General features: G+C 43.8%; 1 protein-coding gene across 1 annotated transcript in view; it reads left to right on the forward strand.

Annotated features, from left to right (window-relative positions):
* LOC308334122 (kinase D-interacting substrate of 220 kDa B-like) overlaps positions 1 to 21,354 on the forward strand; it is a 105,104-nt gene that overhangs the window by 79,832 nt on the left and 3,918 nt on the right. The window contains exons 28-37 of the mRNA XM_080790708.1: positions 969 to 998; positions 3,152 to 3,289; positions 4,482 to 4,580; positions 6,337 to 6,615; positions 7,087 to 7,333; positions 8,697 to 8,786; positions 10,368 to 10,576; positions 11,798 to 12,091; positions 15,077 to 15,214; positions 20,246 to 20,459. Coding sequence (XP_080646834.1) covers positions 969 to 998; positions 3,152 to 3,289; positions 4,482 to 4,580; positions 6,337 to 6,615; positions 7,087 to 7,333; positions 8,697 to 8,786; positions 10,368 to 10,576; positions 11,798 to 12,091; positions 15,077 to 15,214; positions 20,246 to 20,459 — 1,738 coding nt within the window. The remainder of the gene's footprint in view (positions 1 to 968; positions 999 to 3,151; positions 3,290 to 4,481; positions 4,581 to 6,336; positions 6,616 to 7,086; positions 7,334 to 8,696; positions 8,787 to 10,367; positions 10,577 to 11,797; positions 12,092 to 15,076; positions 15,215 to 20,245; positions 20,460 to 21,354) is intronic.

The following is a 21,354-nucleotide window of genomic DNA, read 5'->3' on the forward strand; positions in this document are numbered from 1 at the left end:
GGGCGTAGGAAGACCCGAGGCGCAGCCGAGGGTCTTCTACCCCGCAGCCAGTGTAAAATACCCGGTAAGCTGGGGCCTCGAGTGGCTTATTGCTTAATTCTAACGCGACCATAGCGACGGGACCGCATCTAACACATAATCTTTGATTAGAATTGGACGGAATTATTTAGATCAAGAGTTATATTCACGTTTTAAGATTTTCGATCGGATCCTGCTAAAATGGGGGGGCAGGGGGGGGGGCATTTTGGATGACGTCCCAACCTGGAAATGACGTCGAATGTTGCCCAACAGACGCTGCCAGCCTGTGGAGCGGTGCGGTCGGTTTTGATATAAAAAAAATTATCCGTCCTTTTATTAATCTCCGGTCCTTGAGCGCTGTGCGTTTACTATTTGATGGGACGGAGAACTCCGTTTATGACGCTCGGGGTGTTAACGTCAGGCTGTGAGGATGGCGATGTCTGACTCCGTCCGTCTGTCTGTCCGTCCGTCCGTCCAACTGACCGTCAGTCCAACACTTTGGTCACACACAGACGCACACACACACACACACACACACACACATACACACACACACACACACACTCGCTCTTCTAGCTGTTCAAAATGAAAAGGCATGCTCCTTTTCGTCGTCGTCTTCTTCTTCTTCTTCTTCTTCTTCTTCTGCTCTTGTTAAAAATACGCTAGTTTCTTCTCACCTCCATTATATCCTCCTGTGTTCTTCAGCGGTCACTCCACCTCTCTCTCTCTCTCTCTCTCTCTCTCACTCTCTCTCTCTCTCGTTACACGGGTCCTTTCTATCCTGACGCAGAACTGCTCTGTCCATTTCCCTCACCTGTCTGTCTGTCTGTCTGTCTGTCCGTCTGTCTGTCTGTCTGTCTGTCTGTCTGTCTGTCTGTCTGTCTGTCTGTCTGTCTGTCTGTCTGTCTGTCTGTCTGTCTGTCTGTCTGTCTGTCCGTCCGCCCATGCAGTATAAGGTGTCCTCTTTGAAAAGGAAGCAGGTATTGGAACCTCTCCGACCTTTGACCCTAACACTTGGCTTGTTGTCGCTCATGCTGCCCCCCTTCCCCCCCCCCCCCCCCCCACACTGTGTTCTGAAGTAACCCCATGGCTAACATGACTACATATCCCAGCATGCACCTTGGGACAACTATGCTAAGCTATAGAGCGCCGCAGTCCCGCCCCCTTTCAGAAAAGCGAGTGGCCCAGGAAATGAAACCCCAATGCATTCTCCCATCGGCACTTCTAATATCATTTATTTAAAGACGGTTACGCCGCGGACAAAGCCAACTCGGATCGTGACAAATCATGACAATGAACACAATGTTTTGGGCCGATCAAATCATTAGAAAGAAGAAAAGAAAGTCAGGAGACAACACTATTTGTTTTGTTTTTCATCTTATGAAACACACACAGGGCAGTACACCATATATACACAGCATAGGCCCTGCAGGCCAGGCCAAGGGGCCGTGACTCGACTTATTGTCAATTACCTGCAATGACAACAACCCTTGTCTTCTAATGACTTCCCGCACGCCTGTATGTACATGTTCATATCATACTCCATTACTCCATCCATTCGTACAAATAACGCAGCGTTGACGTGACTGGACTAGTTGAACCCTCCTGCATCGTGTGTGTGCGTGTGTGCACGTGCGTGTGCATGTGCGTGTGTGTGTGTGTGTGTGTGTGTGTGTGTGTGTGTGTGTGTGTGTGCACGTGCGTGTGTGTGTGTGTGCGTGCCAACTGCCAAGGTTATAATTGTTTTGGATTTTTTTAGCTTCGTTTTAGTCCGTTAAAAAATATATCAAATTCAGTTCGTTTTTTATTCGTTTTAAGGGCACATTTGCTGAGTCGTTTTTATTTTTGAAATAGATAATTTGGGTTAGGTGCAGGACTGAATAGTATGGTGTGATAAAACCATAACAAAAGATAACAAAATGTATTCAGTTACAGATGAACCGCCAACCATCCACAAAATAATGAAAACTAGGGGCATTTTGTACATGATTTCAGTTAGTTTTGTAGACTGCATTTTTATAGTGCTTTTATCTGAAGCGCTTTACATAGATTGTGCATTACATTCACCCATTCACACACACACACACACACACACACACACACACACACACACACACACACACACACACACACACACACACACACACACACTCACACACCTTTACATAGATTGTGCATTGCATTCACCCATTCACACATGCATACATACACCTGTGCATTACATTCACCCATTCACTCACATTCACACACCTTTACATAGATAAACCTTTTTACATTTTTAGTTCAGTTAAACAAAAATGTTTTGTCAATTTCAGTGTTGTTATTTCATTAGTTTTAGTTAAACCATTAAGCCCTCAGACCAGATTCTACAAAATGTCTTCCAAACCCAGACAGATTTCTGGAAAGAAAACGTATCAGTGGTGCTCAAACGTTTTCATGTCAAGAACCCACAGAATTATCTGTATTTGGCCGCGGACCCCCTCGTTAAAAAAAGCAAAGCCGAAGCCATTTGAGTTAACCGTGAAAGAATAACATATACTGTATATCCAAAGATTTGCACACATCTTTACGATAAATAAAAAAAAATAGCAGATCTACAAGCTCGTATAGCGTGGCACTCAGGAGATTTTTAAATTGAGCTTGTAGATCTTCTATTTTTTCAACAGTGAGCGTTTAAAAAGTTACGGTTAAAGTGCTTTAACCCATTCAGGCCTGACGTCGAAATTTTTCTAAATCATGACAAATTTCGGAAAGATTTGAGGCACATTTTAAAGATTTTTCAAAAATAGCAGACCTATACAAGGTCATAGCGCGCCACCGAGTGGCGCGCTATGAGCTTGTAGATCTGCTATTTTTCAATAGCTAAATTATAACATAATGCATGTAACCACCAAAAGGGGTTTCCCCCCGCTCAAGCTATGAGGCGACACAAATGCGCCCCCCTCAGGTCTAAATGGGTTGACTGTCATAACCTTGGTGCATGCGTGCGTGCGTGCGTGTGTCGCGTATGTACGGACAGTGCACTAGTGCAGTGCTGTGCTGTGGTGCGGTGCAATGCAGTGCTGTGGTGTGGTGTGGTGTGGATGTATTTGAACCTGTGCGATAATATGTCCTTTCCCGCGGCGTTCCACAGGGCTCCGCCTCGGTGGTGTCCGCCACCCCTGCCATCCTGCTGAGCACCATGAGCACGGAGGCGGTCTGCGAGCGCGTGCGCCAGCTGGAGGGCATCGACCAGGGCATGGTGACGGCGTACCTCGCCACCGTCAAGAAGGTATATACACTTACATATACAGACCTCCCCCTGGCCAGCCGGGGCGCCTGATGGAGGGGAAAGGAACTGGTCGGAATAACGTGTCCCTTCCACGCGCTACGTCCGGCTGGGGAAATTCCCCTCTGTCAGGTGAAAAGAAGCAGCTTGGACTCCTCATGCATAGAAGGAGGCATGAGGTCAGTCCGCTGCCCCCCCAGGTTGGCAGAGGAAGTGTAGCGCCCAGGATTACATTAGATAATTGGCACTGGGTGAAAAGAAAACATGGGTTACAAAATCGTGGGATAAAAAAAAAAAAAGGAAAAAAAAAGAAGGTATATACAGTGCAAATACAATACGCCTTTTTCACTTCATCCCTATAACATCTATTCCTATAATACGTCTTACGAGAGAGAGAGAGAGAGAGAGAGAGAGAGAGAGAGAGAGAGAGAGAGAGAGAGAGAGGAGGGGGGAGAGAGGGGAGTTGCACCACTCGGTTCACACAGGTGTGATTTTATTTTCTTTTTTTAGATTTGTTTTTCGGGGGCTTTTTTTATTATTTTTTTTATAGTTTTTTTAGTGGCTTTCGCCTTTATTTCATAGTTTTTTTATGGAGGGACGGACAGTACAGTAGGCTGACAGGAAATGGGGAGAGAGATGGGGGGGGGGGGTGACATGCAGTAAAGGCCGTCGGAATCGGGAGTCGAACCCGCGGCCACACTGCCAGACTGCATTACCAGCCAAGGAGGTGCCTGGACCGTTGAGCCACGGCCCAGGCCTTTTATGGGGGCTTTTTTATGCCTTTATTGATACAATTTACAATTTAGGCATTTTAGCAGACGCTCTTAATCCAGAGCGATTTACATTAAAGGTATATTCAGTGATTTCACTTAATTCAAATATCAAATATTGTTGTGATAATCCTCTGCTACTATAGAGTGTGCTGACCATTATAAGGAGTTCCTCCCTGTCCCCAGTTAAACCCCGTTTTTGGCTCTCTATTCTGATTGGATGAAAGGCTTTGCCACCTAGCCAAAAACGAAACCGAACGAAATGTTGAGTGAAATCACCGAATATACCTTTAAACAAAAAAGCATGGGAATACATCACATTTATGTGTTTGAATCAGCCTGCATTTAGGCGATTGACCAATCGGAATCAGGCATTCAACCAATCGGAATCAGAGTGAGAACATTTCCCGGTGTCTTGTTTCCAGGCTAACGTCAATGGCAGGGTTCTGACTCAGTGCAACATTGACGAGCTGAAGAAGGAGATGAACATGAACTTCGGGGACTGGCAGCTGTTCAGGGCCACGGTGAGTTCGTACTTCTTATGCCCCAAACATAACGAAGTGACATTATACAACAGGTCGTTTCGAGGAAGCAATTTGATTGGTTGAAACGGCCTTCTAGCCGTGGTTCAAATTAACGAGCACCACTCCACACCTAATCAAAACAAAGAATTCAGCTGCTGTTTTCCCAGAGCGCAGCAACGTCGGTGGCTAGGCTATAGTTTATTGGGACATTTGTGGTCGTAGTGGCTACATCTGTCATTAAAAAAATATGTTTTTTCAGCAATTTTCTTAGTTTTAAGGGTAACCACTTCAGTGATGCTTGGCTTGCGGAACTCGACTACGTCTCGTTCCTGACCGCATCACTGTCACCCTATACATTTCGGCCATTTGTAAATAGCCGATCTACACAATGCGTCGCAACGTGACGCGTTGTGAGCTTTTAGATCTGCTATTTTCAATAGACTTTGTACACATTTTGAACTTGTGAAGTGGGACATTCTGCAATATGAGTACTTCTACTTGTAGTACTTTAAGTACAGTTTGATGCCGATACTTTTGTACTTTTTCAATTCCGTACTTTTACTTGTAACGGAGTATAGTTCTACATTGCAGTATTGGTATACTTTTACTTAAGTAAAACAATTGAGTACTTTTTGCCACCACTGGTTGTTGCGCAGGTGTTTCATATAACGTCGTGTCGTCGCGCAGGTGTTTCATATAACGTCGTGTCATCGCGCAGGTGTTTCATATAACGTCGTGTCGTCGCGCAGGTGTTTCATAATAACGTCGTGGTGTCGCGCAGGTGTTTCATAATAATGTGTCATTGCGCAGGTGTTTCATAATAATGTGTCATTGCGCAGGTGTTTCATAATAATGTCTTGTCATTGCGCAGGTGTTTCATAATAATGTGTCATTGCGCAGGTGTTTCATAATAATGTCTTGTCATTGCGCAGGTGTTTCATAATAATGTGTCATTGCGCAGGTGTTTCATAATAATGTCTTGTCATTGCGCAGGTGTTTCATAATAATGTCTTGTCATTGCGCAGGTGTTTCATAATAATGTGTCATTGCGCAGGTGTTTCATAATAATGTCTTGTCATTGCGCAGGTGTTTCATAATAATGTGTCATTGCGCAGGTGTTTCATAATAATGTGTCATTGCGCAGGTGTTTCATAATAATGTGTCATTGCGCAGGTGTTTCATAATAATGTGTCGTCGCGCAGGTGTTTCATAATAATGTCTTGTCATTGCGCAGGTGTTTCATAATAATGTGTCATTGCGCAGGTGTTTCATAATAATGTGTCATTGCGCAGGTGTTTCATAATAATGTGTCGTCGCGCAGGTGTTTCATAATAATGTCTTGTCATTGCGCAGGTGTTTCATAATAATGTCGTGCCGTCGCGCAGGTGTTTCATAATAACGTCGTGTCGTTGCGCAGGTGTTTCATAATAACGTCGTGTCGTCGCGCAGGTGTTTCATAATAACGTCGTGTCGTCGCGCAGGTGTTTCATAATAACGTCGTGTCGTCGCGCAGGTGTTTCATATAACTTTGTGACGTTAGCGCAGGTGTTTCATATAACGTTGTGTCGTTAGCAGGTGTTTCATATAACGTCGTGTCGTTAGTGCAAGTGTTTCATATAACGTGTTGTTGCGCAGGTGTTTCATATAACGTTGTGTCGTTAGCAGGTGTTTCATATAACGTCGTGTCGTTAGCGCAGGTGTTTCATATAACGTGTCGTTAGCAGGTGTTTCATAATAACGTCGTGTCGTTGCACAGGTGCTGGACATGCGCATGATGGAGAGCCAGCTTCTGCACGAGGAGGCCCCCAGTGAGCACGGCAGCAGCGTGGCCGCTCACGCCGGGCTAGGAGGCGGAGGAGGGGGAGGGGGAGGAGGAGGTGGAGGGGAGGGGCCGGGGAGGCGCGCCTCGGCTCCGCCCCTGGCGGGAGGAGCGGCCAATCAGGACATGTACAGCTTCAACCTGAGCTTCGAGGAGCTCAGCAACGTGGGGCTGGACGAGGCCCCCTCGCGCTGCCACGGCAACATGCAGTGGACCGTGAGTATACTCTGATCCCATCCTCTGAGAGTACTCTGATCCCATCCTCTGAGAGTACACTCTGCTCCCACGCTCTCCGAGACACTGTGTTGATTTGCGTCGACAAAAAACTAAATGGAAACTTAAGCTACGTTGACTAAAAACCATGGCTAAATATATCGACAATTTCCTAAAAAGTATAAGTAAAAGACACGAGTCATATTTTACACTTGGTTGCATGCTGTAAATAGCTGATCTATACAAGCTGTCTGTAATCTTTATTCATTTATTTCCATTCTTTGCTAAATGAGCCAGGGGTATATAGGACTCGATAAGCATTATGCTTCCCCTCTCCCCTTCAAAGAATTCTGGAGAAAAAAAAATTGTGGGATGAAAAATGAAAGTGTGTGTGTGTGTGTGTGTGTGTGTGTGTGTGTGTGTGTGTGTGTGCGTGTGCGCGTGTGCGTGCGTGTGCGCGTCTGGGTGGTCCAGGTGGGCCCGGCGCGCACGGCCAGCATGAGCAGCCTGAACTCCCAGGAGTCGTCCAACGACATCTGCCAGCTGACCAACCGGCAGCAGGACGAGTACCGCAGCGCCTACCAGGAGTACATCGCCCAGATGACCACGCTGGAGCTGGCGGGGGCCGGGGGCGCCGCCCCGCCCGACAAGATGCCCGTCCAGCCTCAGCCGGGACAGTTCATGACCTCCTCAGGAGGCGGAGGAGGAGGAGGAGGAGGAGGTAGGGCATTAACCCATTCTGAACGGGAACCCATTTTGGTGTCAGCATCATGTTATGCTTTAGCTATTGAAAAATAGCAGATCTACAAGCTCATAGCGCGCCACCGAGTGGCGCGCTACGAGCTTGTAGGTCTGCTATTTTTGAAAAATCGAAGAACGACTGACATTTTTAGAATCTGATCTCAGGTCAGAATGGGTTAATCAGACCAGTGTGTGTCCAGTGGAAACCTCTATATGAATCTGATCTCAGGTCAGAATGGGCATTAAGCAACTAGTCGACTGTAGTGTGAATAATACAGGAGTAGACCAAGCAATTCATTAGGAAGAGAGAGTCCAAGGCGTCGTCCTTATTTTCCAATTTAATATTTATTTAAGGACAACCGAAGGTTAAAACAAATTGTGACCAACAGCAGTAGATTCTGTGAAAGCAAAAGTATGGAGAAGAATTGGGCAGCCTACTATAAACGAATATTCAACTCCATTATTCAACTCTACTATTCAACAGTCGACTAGTTGAATAGTCGACGAGTGGATTTACTAGTCGACTATTCAACTAGTCGGCTATTCGACTAGTCGACTAGTAAATCCACTAGTTAACCTTGTTGGTACTAGTTGACTAGTTGATAAGAAGATGTTTGTTTTTTGGTAGGCCTCAAGATCATAGATTATAATTATAGTCAACCAATGTACACATTTTTGTAAATATCTATTTAAAAAAAGTGTTTTTGTTTCTTCGTTTTTTTACACAATAGGTAGTTAAAGGGGCATTCCACTCATTTTCAGCTGAAATAAATAAATAAAAGTCCCCCCATTCTGTCTTTCCTAGAACTGGAGGTCTGAAGAAAATCATTGACATGGTGAAACACATCTTGATGATGTCATCACGATGTGTTTCACCATGTCAATGTTTTTTTTTCCATATTTACAGTTCTAGGAAACACAGAATGGGGGGACTTTTGTATTATTTCCACACAACAGCTCTATAATGTATATTAGTAAAATGTTGAAAATGAGTCGAATGCCCCTTTAACCCATTCTGACCGGGCACCCATTTTGGTGTTAGCATCATGTTATGCTTTACCTATTGAAAAATAGCAGATCTACAAGCTCATATCGCGCCACCGAGTGGCGCGATACGAGCTTGTAGGTCTGCTATTTTTGAAAAATTCGAAGAACGACTGACATTTTTAGAATCTGATCTCAGGTCAGAATGGGTTAATCAGACCAGTGTGTGTCCCGTGGAAACCTCGTATGAATCTGATCTCAGGTCAGAATGGGTTAAACAACTAGTTGACTAGTCGACTAGTAAACTAGGCAACTAGTCAACTAGAAAAAGTGACTAGAAGTGAATGCCCTAGGTGGAGGTGGAGGGACGGAGGACAAGAGGGACAAGGAGGGCGAGCAGGACGGGAGGAGGAGCAAGAGAGGAGGAGGAGGTGGAGGAGGAGGAGGAGGTAGGAGTGTCTCTTGGCTTCTCAAAATGGGTGCCGTTCAGTGTTGGTTTTGGGTCGTAGTCTCTTAGAATAGTTTTCAATTAGTTTTGGCCACATTTTATGTAGCCTCGGAAACCCAGACGTTTTTATTTCCAGGGAGAAAAGAAAGAGTCCACTTCAATTCGGCATAGAGTAGCGCAAACGTCGATCTCTCTCTCTGCTGATTTCTGATCGTCTGCACCTTTGTTAAATTGACGCACACACATAAACACACACATGCACATACTCCTCTCTCTCTCTCTCTGTGTCGCTCTAATTAGTTAGTCTCATGTCGCGCAGCTGCGTCTAGATTCTCCCGGCGGATCCCAGGTGGACCCCAGGCTACATTTTATGTCACCCGGACTGTCTTAGTGTTAGTCTAGTTTTAGTTGACTGAATATCATAAGATTATAGTCGACTAAAATCTACAGTTTATTTAGTCGGCTAAAATGTATTTTGGCGGGCCTTGATACCGTCGTAATGACTGATTTTACGCTTGCTGAAAATAGCCGATCTACAAGCCCACAACGCGTCGCATATGACATCAATTCTCCATTCATTGTCAATGGCATTTAACCCTCTAAAACCCAGCGTTGCTTTTTAGCAACAATTCTATTTTAATTAATTTCATTTTTTTTTCTGTTATTTTTTCACCTAAACGTCATCAGTGATGTTCATTGCAATGCCATTTCAATGCCATTGGTCATGATATTTGCATATAAATACCCCCCCACAGAGGCTGAAATTCACACAAATTAAAAATGTCTGGACTAGACTTTTGACCTTTACCCTAAACCCTTTACCCTTTACCTAAAAGTAGGTAAAATAATTGTAATATATGTTATATGCACTCGGTGCCGAGCTTGTAGATCTGCTATTTTTGAAAAGTCTTGAAAATGTGGCGCAGATCTTTGAATATTACATTCTTTCAGAGCGAACGTTTTTAACTAAAATCTTTGCTTCTATGGGAGCATATTTTCAGATGGGGGTCGGTGGTCAATTACATATATTTTTGGGAGTCCTTGACATGAAATAGTTTGAGAATGACTGACATAGAAACATAGGTTTTTCCAGAATACTGTCTATTTAGAAGACTTATTTTTATTATTGATATCAAACCGTATCGCTGATTTCTATTTTTTTCATTATTATTTTGGCTTGGCCTTTCCTTCTTTAGCGATCCTAGACCGGGTTGCGCAACAGCGCTCCCGTCCACCGACCATTATACAGGCTGACTAAAAAAGCTGAATAACTACTAATCTATGGAGCTCTCCATGGTTTGGATAAAACGCGATGTTCGGAGATCTTTGCTGATTACACGGCGGTCTAGATGGAAACATCGGTGCTTTCTAGAGCAAGGATGGCTATATTTTAGCTCCCTAGCATTTGACGCTATTTATTTAGCATTAAGATGGACGCCCCAAAACAGGATGTCGGTCCTGTGTGTGTGCCCCCTTTTTAAATCGCCTCCGCAGTCTGAGGTTGGCCGTGCGTCCAGCAGGTGGCAGCATATGAGTTTAACGGGGTGTTTATCGTGGTCCTTCCCGACGTGTGTTAACCCAGGTGGCGGCGGCGGCGGAGCGGTGAAGGTGGCGGCCGACGTCGCTGACTTCCCCGCCAACGGGACGGAAGCTCTGGACCCCATCACTGAGGAGGACGAGAAGACGGCGGACCACCACGGCTCCTCCAAGTCGCTGCTCAACCGCAAGACCTCGGCGGAGAGGCTGTTCCAGGGGGTCAAGACCCCCGGGGGCGGGGGCCCCAGGTACCAGGTAAACCCAAGGGGCCAGCTATGCACTCCAATGTTGAAGCGCTGGGCCCTAGTGGTAAGAGGAAAGGACTGCAGGCGGACCCGTGGATTCTTGACGAGGAAACCCCGTGCAACCGAGCGCTCAATGTTAAAGCCCAGCTGCACTTCCGCATTTGGACACCAACATTTGGTGTCCAAATGCGGAAGTGAAATGCTGAATCAGTGAAATAGACGGTACTTCCGGGCAGCCTTCCGGGTGCTTCAAAACGCCACTGAGCAACTTCCACTGACATGAATAGCGGAGGGGGCGGAGCTTCGCGCCAGTTCAGTCTCTATCCTTTTAATACTCTATGGGTAAACCAGCAGTGTTGTTTTTGGCAGCAAAGCACAGCAAGCTTCTATTTGAGTTTAGTCATAGTCTTTGGAATGAAACTTAGTTTTTAGTCACATTTTACTCACCTGGAATGTTTTAGTGTTATAGTCTAGTTTCAGTCAACTATAAATGTCATGCGATTTTAGTCGACTAAATCTACAGTTGATTTAGTCAACTATAAAATGCCCTGTCGTTCTCAGCCGGGACTCGGCGGACTCAGTCCCTGCTTTAGTAGCCGGGAAGCCACAAAAAGCCCAAAAGCTCAAGGAATAGAGATTAGCTTTTGATGTCATGACATACTTTTTATTTGTGTTTTTTCTATTCACTTGGTCTGCTCTGCCGGAAACATTGCGGAAAAAAAAGTTACGGCCATTTTTGTACCACACCATATAGACAACCAATATAAGGCAGCATTTTCCAAATGTAATCATACTTTAAGTAGGATGTGGCCGATGTGCCATGTTAAACTAAGGGGTTGTCATGCCTCTGAATCCATTCTAAGCATTAGTTTTTGCACGAAAAACACTCCTTGGCCTAAATTCGGCCATAACCACTTGTGCCGACCACCCAAATGTGCTGACCTCATCACGACTATATGGCCGTTTATAGTGTCTATAGCGCGATGTTTTTCCTGGCAGAGCAGACCTCTCATTATGTGGACCTTATAAATGACCAAATTAATAGAAAAAAAAACACAAATAAAAAGTATGTCATGACATCGCAGGTCCTCTCGAATTTTGTGTGACTGGCTCCCCGGCTATAGACCACACGGACATGTTGTACGGAATCTAGACCACCTCTCCTCTCCTCTCCTCTCCTCTCCTCTCCTCTCCTCTCCTCTCCTCTCCTCTCCTCTCCTCTCCTCTCCAGAAACTGACCAGCGATGACGAGGAGTCCGAGGAGTCGGACAACGCTCCTCTGCTGCTGAAAGACGGACAGAAAGCCGCCGTGGATCCCACCAAGCAGGCAGGAGGAGGAGGAGGAGTGGGAGTGGGAAGCGGCTCCCTGGCCCTGAAGGGGAAGGACTACCTGTCGGACACGTCCACGCTGGACAAGAAGGACTCGTCGGACTCGGGGGTCCGCTCCAACGAGAGCTCCCCCAACCACTCGCTGCAGGACGAGGAGGCCGACCTCTCGCAGCTGGACCGGGCCAACCTGATTGAGGTACGGGGCCGACTGACACAGTGGTTCCCAAAGGGGGTACTTGAGGGAGTTCCAAGGGGGTCTCTCCCCCCAGCTAAATGATAATTAGGAACCAAATGGACCCTTATGGGTCTGTAACTGAGAGTAACTCCAAGAGTGTATTTGTATACAATCTCAGAGTTAAATTATCTTTGATTTTTATGCATTGGGGGTCCAAGAGATAGAAATGCCATTAACCCTGTAAAACCCGGATTAATTTCTACTTGCAAAAAAGAGATTTCAACTTTACTACTGCTTTTTACTACTAGGACTTATCAGAGGAAATAAAATTAAAAAAAGTTTTATGCAAATTTTATTTTATTTTAAAGTATTAAAATAATAATAATAATAAATTAATAATTTACATTTCGGGGGCATCTTTCATAATAATAGATAAAACATGTTCTAGACATGCCAATGATCACAAAAAAAACATATATTACAGTTATTTTACTTACTTTTATCAGGGTTAAAGTCCAGAGCTTTTTAATTTGTGTGAATTTCAGCCTCTGTGGGGGGTATTTACTATATGCAAATATCATGACCAATGGCATTGCAATGAAAATCCATGATGACGTTTAGGTGAAAAAAGAACAAAAACAAATATGTTGTATTAATACAACGCTGGGTGTTACAGGGTTAAATTAGGGGCCGTAGCCTAATTCAGGTCAAATCAGGGGGGTCCTTGAAATTAAACTGGTTGAGAATCGTAAAAAACCTAAAAACCTTAATTCTGTTATGGGGGTCCCTGGCATATATTTTCAAATGGGTGTCCGTGGACTAATGAGTATCATTTTGGCGGTCCTTGACATGAAAATGTTTGGGAACCACTGGTCTGATACTATGACGAATTATTTTTGTCGACCACCTTTTTCTTCCGCTGACAAAAACTAAAAGGAAACTAAATGCAAACTAAGCTGCGGTGACTAAAAACTTTAGACTAAATATATTGCCAATTTTGTCAACAAATAGTCTAAAATGCTAGGAAGGGACTAGTGGACAAGAGATCCAGTAACATTGTACACTTTGTTGCATGCTGAAAATAGCAGATCTACAAGCTCACAATGCGTGGATCGGCTATAAGTGCAAAATAAGCCATTATGCGTCAAAATACATTTTACTCGACTAAATCAACTGTAGATTTAGTCGACTTGGTATGATAAATGGTATGATATTTAGTTGACTAAAACTAGACTTGCACTAAAACATTCCAGGTGACTAAAATGTGACTAAAACTAAAGGAAAACTATTCAAGAATCAAGAGACTGCATGGGCCCTATCTTGCGTCAGGGGCTTCAGTGAGTAGTGATTTCATTGAGTAGTTTATGACATCCTGAATCCCAGATGATATCTAATGTCACATCACAAAATACATTTTAGTCGACTAAATCAACTGTAGATTTAGTCGACTTTAAATGGTATGATATTTAGTTGACTAAAACTAGACTTGCACTAAAACATTCCAGGTGACTAAAATGTGACTAAAACGAAATGAAAACTATTCAAGAATCAAGAGACTGCATGGGCCCTATCTTGCGTCAGGGGCTTCAGTGAGTAGTGATTTCATTGAGTAGTTTATGACTGATACCCAGATGGTATCTAACGTCACATCACAATAGATATAACATTGCTGTATTTGCCCAGCGCTACACCAGCCTATTCCGAGATGAAATATGTGAATATGATCTACGTTCTTTTCGTGTCATCTAATCTCACACCATCTCTTGCATCGTCTATTCTCTCCCATCCTTTCGTGGAATCAAATCTTCATCATGTGTTTAGGGAGGCAGGGGCTGAAATCCCCTATGAGGGCGCTTTTTGGACACAAAATGGCGGAAATAGCAGATCTACAAGCTCACAACGCGTCACAGAGAGCTTGTAGATCAGCTATTTTCGGGTGGTACAACCCAGCACTCTTTAGCTATAGCGGAGATGCAGGTGTTCAACGCAAAATGATGCGTTCAAGTTCAGGAGACTTCGGAGGGGGAATGAATGCTCAATCCTCCAATCATGTGCATTTCTTTAACCATCAGTAAATGCTGCATTCATGGTCTGGGCTAAAACCCTGTCTGTTTTACAGACAAGGGCTGAAGCCCCCTTTTGAGTGCACGTCACTTTCTTGCCAACACGTGCCTCAACGATATCTCCATGCCGGGTTTGCCCCCCCTGGCTCCAACTCTGCTCACGTCCGTCGACTCCTTCATCTCGCCTTCTGCTCGTTTTGGATTTTGCCTCGTCTCTCCTCCTCCTCCTCCTCATCTTTGTCATCTCTGTCCTGTCGTCTTGTCGTCTCCACCGATCTCATCTCGCGTCTCCTCATTTCTTTTCATCTGATCTCATCCGCTGTCCTATACTCGTCTCGTGTAATCTCGCCTCTGCCTGTGTGCGCGCGCGCACGTGCGTGTCGTCCTGTCTCATCTCATCTGCTCTGATCTCGTCTCACCTCGCCTCCTTTTCTCTTGTTGTCTTGGCGTCTCATCTCGATGCGACGTCCTCCCGTCGTGTTCCTCCTTCTCACTGTCTTCACCTGGCGCTTGTTTTCCTCTCATTGTCTTCACCTGCCGCTTGTTTTCCTCTCACGCCATCGGGCAACCAGACCATAGGAATCGCCCGCTTTTATTTATAGAGTTAAGTACGACCAAAAAAGTTTCATTATTCATCATCCCACCCCCCTGTGATGTCAAGTGGGCCAATGCATCATCATCAGACTTCGTCATCATACTGTACTTTAATGAGCTATAGGGGGGGGGGGGGATATCATACTTTTGTGGGACCCCCCATCAGGCTGAGGTTGTGAGCCACTCTGCTGCTAACACTACTCGAGCCCCGCACGCTTAGCGTTCCTTCAGTGCAACAATTACCAACGCTTGCCGAATTGCCTTGTGGTTGCCTTCTTCTTTCCTCTCACGTTGTATGGTCGTCTGTCTGGTGGTTGTTTTCCCCCCGTTACCGTCCGTCCATACCCAGCTGGATGAGGACAGCGCGTCCAGGAAGAGCGGGGGAGGAGGAGGAGGAGGAGGCGGCGGCGGGGGGGCCGTCCTTCCCAGCAGCCTCAGCGGAGCGCTCCAGGACCCGGCCGTGACACGCATGTCCATCTGCTCCGAGGTGCCGGACACATCCACCACCGTCCTACTTATCTGTGTCTGCGTGGTGTTACTGCTTCTGTTGTCTCATCTACACGACATGTTACTCCTTCTGTTGTCTCATCTACACAACATGTTACTGCTTCTGTTGTCTCATCTACACAACATGTTACTGCTTCTGTTGTCTCATCTACACAACGTGTTACTGCTTCTGTTGTCTCATCTACACAACATGTTACTGCTTCTGTTGTCTCATCTACAAAACATGTTACTGCTTCTGTTGTCTCATCTACACAACATGTTACTGCTTCTGTTGTCTCATCTACACAACATGTTACTACTTCTGTTGTCTCATCTACACAACATGTTACTGCTTCTGTTGTCTCATCTACACAACATGTTACTGCTTCTGTTGTCTCATCTTCACAACATGTTACTGCTTCTGTTGTCTCATCTACACAACATGTTACTGCTTCTGTTGTCTCATCTACACAACATGTTACTGCTTCTGTTGTCTCATCTACACAACATGTTACTGCTTCTGTTGTCTCATCTACACAACATGTTACTGCTTCTGTTGTCTCATCTACACGACATGTTACTGCTTCTGTTGTCTCATCTACACAACATGTTACTCCTTCTGTTGTCTCATCTACACAACATGTTACTGCTTCTGTTGTCTCATCTACACAACATGTTACTCCTTCTGTTGTCTCATCTACACAACATGTTACTGCTTCTGTTGTCTCATCTACACAACATGTTACTGCTTCTGTTGTCTCATCTTCACAACATGTTACTCCTTCTGTTGTCTCATCTACACAACATGTTACTCCTTCTGTTGTCTCATCTACACAACATGTTACTGCTTCTGTTGTCTCATCTACACAACATGTTACTGCTTCAGTTGTCTCATCTACACAACATGTTACTGCTTCTGTTGTCTCATCTACACAACATGTTACTGCTTCTGTTGTCTCATCTACACGACATGTTACTCCTTCTGTTGTCTCATCTACACAACATGTTACTGCTTCTGTTGTCTCATCTACACGACATGTTACTGCTTCTGTTGTCTCATCTACACAACGTGTTACTGCTTCTGTTGTCTCATCTACACGACATGTTACTGCTTCTGTTGTCTCATCTACACAACATGTTACTGCTTCTGTTGTCTCATCTACACAACATGTTACTGCTTCTGTTGTCTCATCTACACAACATGTTACTCCTTCTGTTGTCTCATCTACACAACATGTTACTGCTTCTGTTGTCTCATCTACACAACATGTTACTCCTTCTGTTGTCTCATCTACACAACATGTTACTGCTTCTGTTGTCTCATCTACACAACATGTTACTGCTTCTGTTGTCTCATCTTCACAACATGTTACTCCTTCTGTTGTCTCATCTACACAACATGTTACTCCTTCTGTTGTCTCATCTACACAACATGTTACTGCTTCTGTTGTCTCATCTACACAACATGTTACTGCTTCAGTTGTCTCATCTACACAACATGTTACTGCTTCTGTTGTCTCATCTACACAACATGTTACTGCTTCTGTTGTCTCATCTACACGACATGTTACTCCTTCTGTTGTCTCATCTACACAACATGTTACTGCTTCTGTTGTCTCATCTACACAACATGTTACTGCTTCTGTTGTCTCATCTACACAACATGTTACTGCTTCTGTTGTCTCATCTACACGACATGTTACTGCTTCTGTTGTCTCATCTACACAACATGTTACTGCTTCTGTTGTCTCATCTACACGACATGTTACTGCTTCTGTTGTCTCATCTACACAACATGTTACTGCTTCTGTTGTCTCATCTACACGACATGTTACTGCTTCTGTTGTCTCATCTACACGACATGTTACTGCTTCTGTTGTCTCATCTACACAACATGTTACTGCTTCTGTTGTCTCATCTACACAACATGTTACTGCTTCTGTTTCATCTACACAACATGTTACTGCTTCTGTTGTCTCACTGATCTACACAACATGTTACTGCTTCTGTTGTCTCATCTACACGACATGTTACTGCTTCTGTTGTTTCATCTACACAACATGTTACTGCTTCTGTTGTCTCATCTACACAACATGTTACTGCTTCTGTTGTCTCATCTACACAACATGTTACTGCTTCTGTTGTCTCATCTACACAACATGTTACTGCTTCTGTTGTCTCATCTACACAACATGTTACTGCTTCTGTTGTCTCATCTACACAACATGTTACTGCTTCTGTTTCATCTACACAACATGTTACTGCTTCTGTTGTCTCACTGATCTACACAACATGTTACTGCTTCTGTTGTCTCATCTACACGACATGTTACTGCTTCTGTTGTCTCATCTACACAACATGTTACTGCTTCTGTTTCATCTACACAACATGCTACTGCTTCTGTTGTCTCATCTACACAACATGTTACTGCTTCTGTTGTCTCATCTACACAATATGTTACTGCTTCTGTTGTCTCATCTACACAACATGTTACTGCTTCTGTTGTCTCATCTACACGACATGTTACTGCTTCTGTTGTCTCATCTACACAACATGTTACTGCTTCTGTTTCATCTACACAACATGTTACTGCTTCTGTTGTCTCATCTACACAACATGTTACTGCTTCTGTTGTCTCATCTACACAACATGTTACTGCTTCTGTTGTCTCATCTACACAATATGTTACTGCTTCTGTTGTTTCATCTACACAACATGTTACTGCTTCTGTTGTCTCACTCTCATCTACACAACATGTTACTGCTTCTGTTGTCTCACTGATCTACACAACATGTTACTGCTTCTGTTGTCTCATCTACACAACATGTTACTGCTTATGTTGTCTCATCTACACAACATGTTACTGCTTCTGTTGTCTCATCTACACAACATGTTACTGCTTCTGTTGTCTCATCTACACAATATGTTACTGCTTCTGTTGTCTCATCTACACAACATGTTACTGCTTCTGTTGTCTCATCTACACAACATGTTACTGCTTCTGTTGTCTCATCTACACAACATGTTACTGCTTCTGTTGTCTCATCTACACAATATGTTACTGCTTCTGTTGTTTCATCTACACAATATGTTACTGCTTCTGTTGTCTCATCTACACAACATGTTACTGCTTCTGTTGTCTCATCTACACAACATGTTACTGCTTCTGTTGTCTCACTCTCATCTACACAACATGTTACTCCTTCTGTTGTCTCATGCACTCTACTATCTATCTGTCTACAATGTGTTACTTATTTTTTTTAGTCACATTTTAGTCACCTGGAATGTTTTAGTATTAGTCTAGTTTTAGTCAACTAAATATCATAACATTTTAGTCGACTAAATCTACAGTTGATTTAGTCGACTAACATGGATTGTTGTTGTGAGCTTGTGAGCTCTTTTCAGCATGCAACCAAGTGTAAAATGAAGCAATATTACACGAGAGGGTGTGGGTTAACGTGATTATTGCAACGACAGTGATGCGGTCAGGAACGAGACAAAGCCGAGTTCCGCAAGCATCACTGCAGTGGCAATAATCACGTTAAACCACACCCTCAAGTGTAATATTGCAATTATACAACAGTTACCTTTAAAACTAAGAAAATCGCTGAAAAAATATATTTTTTTAATGACAGATGTAGTCACTACGACCACAAATGTCCCAAGAAACGGGGTCATACCTAGCTAGCCTAGCCACTGAGTTTGCTAGCGCTCTGGGAGAACAGAGCAGCTGAATTGTTTGTTTTGATTAGGTGGTTTAACCCACGTCTAGAAGGCTGTTTCAACCAATTAGATTGCTTCCGCAAAACGACCTGTGGTATAATTACTTATTATTTCTTGTCCACTAGTCCCTTCCTAGCAACTACTTGTTGGCAAAATTGTCAGCATATTTCAATTTTGTCATTTGTCATTTGTCATAGTATTCGTCGACAAAATCAACACTGGAACCACTGCTTTAAAGGGATTGTGACGTAAAAACAAGTGGTTGTATATTTCTTAGGTTCTCTGAGCCCAATTACACCCAAAAAACCTGAACTTTTAACATTCAGTTGATTTTCTGTGGTCTGGGGTTTTCTGACTCAAACAAGTGCTCTGATTTGCCTGTGGACTGTGATGTAAGAGTCCACAAATCCCATATATGACAGGAATTTGTCTGTTATCATTGCAGCTCAAAAGGCTTCAGAACACATATATGTTCCCTCAGTCCCTACGTTCCTACTGTAGCTAGGTCACGAGTTTCAGAAAGGCAGCATGGTTTCCACAACTTACGCTGCTTACCCTTTTCTGCAGTTTGTATCCGGTCCGATAATGATCGAAACTACATTTTATTTAGGAACGACCAAGAGAGTCCAAGTTGCGGCATGAAACAAGCCTTCCTTGAAAAAACACTGAGAATCCACTGAATGCTCAGGTTGTGTGGGTGTAATAGAGCGTCGCAGTCCCCTTTCATGACGACGCCAGGCCCAGGAAATAATTCCCAATGCATTTTCCCCATAGACCTTTAAAAAATAATTTATTTAAAGACCTTTTAAGCGTTGTACAAAGCCAACTCGAGTTGTGACAAATCATGACAACAAACACAATATTTTGGACCAAACTAATAATTACAAAAGAAGAAAAACAAAAAGAAAAGTGTAACCTGTCGTTTTTCTTCTTCTTTCTAATTATTTGTTTATTGTCACTAGCCCCCTTGTGGCCCTGGGTGCGTTTTCGCATTTTTAATTCACTAATAAATTCACTATTAATGTATAATTAGTGATTGGTGTAGGCAGTGAGGAGCTACGGCAGTCACAGTGACACACAGACAGACACACATTCAGTCAGACATTGATTGAATTGATGATGATGATGATGTGTGCCAAGCTCAAGTTGGCTTTGTCCACAGCGTAAACGTCTTTTTTGCAAAGTATATGAGGAAAATTAACTCTCGAGAGGGGGGCGGGACGCTCTATTGAGGTAATAAAAGAAAATAAGCTAAAAATCTAAATAAATGAAAATGAATGTGATGAAACCTTTTAACCCCCCCTTCCAGGACCAGTGCAGCCTGCTGGCCAGCAGCCCAGAGGAGAGCTGGCCCTCGTCCAGAAGCTTCAACCTGAACCGCACGCCCAGCAACACCACCCTCAACAACAACAGCAACAGCAACAACCAGCAGCGCCCCCGTCCGCCACCAGGGGACGCCAACGCCACCACCTCCTCCGTGTGCTCCACCCCCACCAGTGACGTCATCATGTCCCCAAGCCAAGGTATATTCATTATTTTTATTTTTTATTTTTTTAGGGGGGGGGGGGGCTATGCACAGCTTGTGTGTGTGTGTGTGTGTGTGTGTGTGTCCGTAGCACGGAGTGTGATGATTTGATTGGCTGAGCACGGAATGTGATGATTCATGCATGATTGCATGAATGCATGATTGCCCCTCACTTCACATAGGCCTATATTTTTTTTTTTCAGTTATTTTTATGTCGATTTTATTTTGACTTCATCGTTTTCAATGTCAGTTTTTGTTTAGTTTTTAAAGGGTTTTTTGTAATTTAGTTATTTTGTGAAAGGTTTAGTTTCAGTTTAGTTTTTTTTAGTGTTAGTGTTTTGTTTTGTTTGTAATAAGGGGTAGGCTATAGAGCGTCGCAGTCCCTCCCCCTTTCAGAACGAGTGGCCCAGGAAATGCTTCTCCATTCATTTTCACCATAGGCGATTCCAAAAGTATTTATTTAAAGACGGTTACGCCGCGGACAAAGCCAACTCGGATCGTGACAAATCATGACAATGAACACAATGTTTTGGGCCGATAAAATCATTAGAAAGAAGAAAATAAAGGCAGGAGACAACACTATTTGTTTTATTTTTCTTCTTATAAATTATTTGATCGGCCCAAAACATTGTGTTCATTGTCATGATTTGTCACGATCCGAGTTGGCTTTGTCCGCGGCGTAACGGTCTTTAAATAAATACTTTTGGAATCGCCTATGGTGAAAATGAATGGAGAACCATTTCCTGGGCCACTTGTTGTTCTGAAAGGGGGAGGGACTGCGACGCTCTTAGCTCTATAGTCAGGGGCAAGATTCAAAAAGCTCAGAGAAATAGTGAAGAAGGCTGATAATATACAAGCTCACAACACGTCACATTATGACACATTGTGAGCTT

The sequence above is a fragment of the Protomyctophum bolini genome, assembly GCF_963924005.1.
Source record: "Protomyctophum bolini genome assembly, chromosome: 19".
In the NCBI taxonomy this organism is placed as follows: Eukaryota; Metazoa; Chordata; class Actinopteri; order Myctophiformes; family Myctophidae; genus Protomyctophum; species Protomyctophum bolini.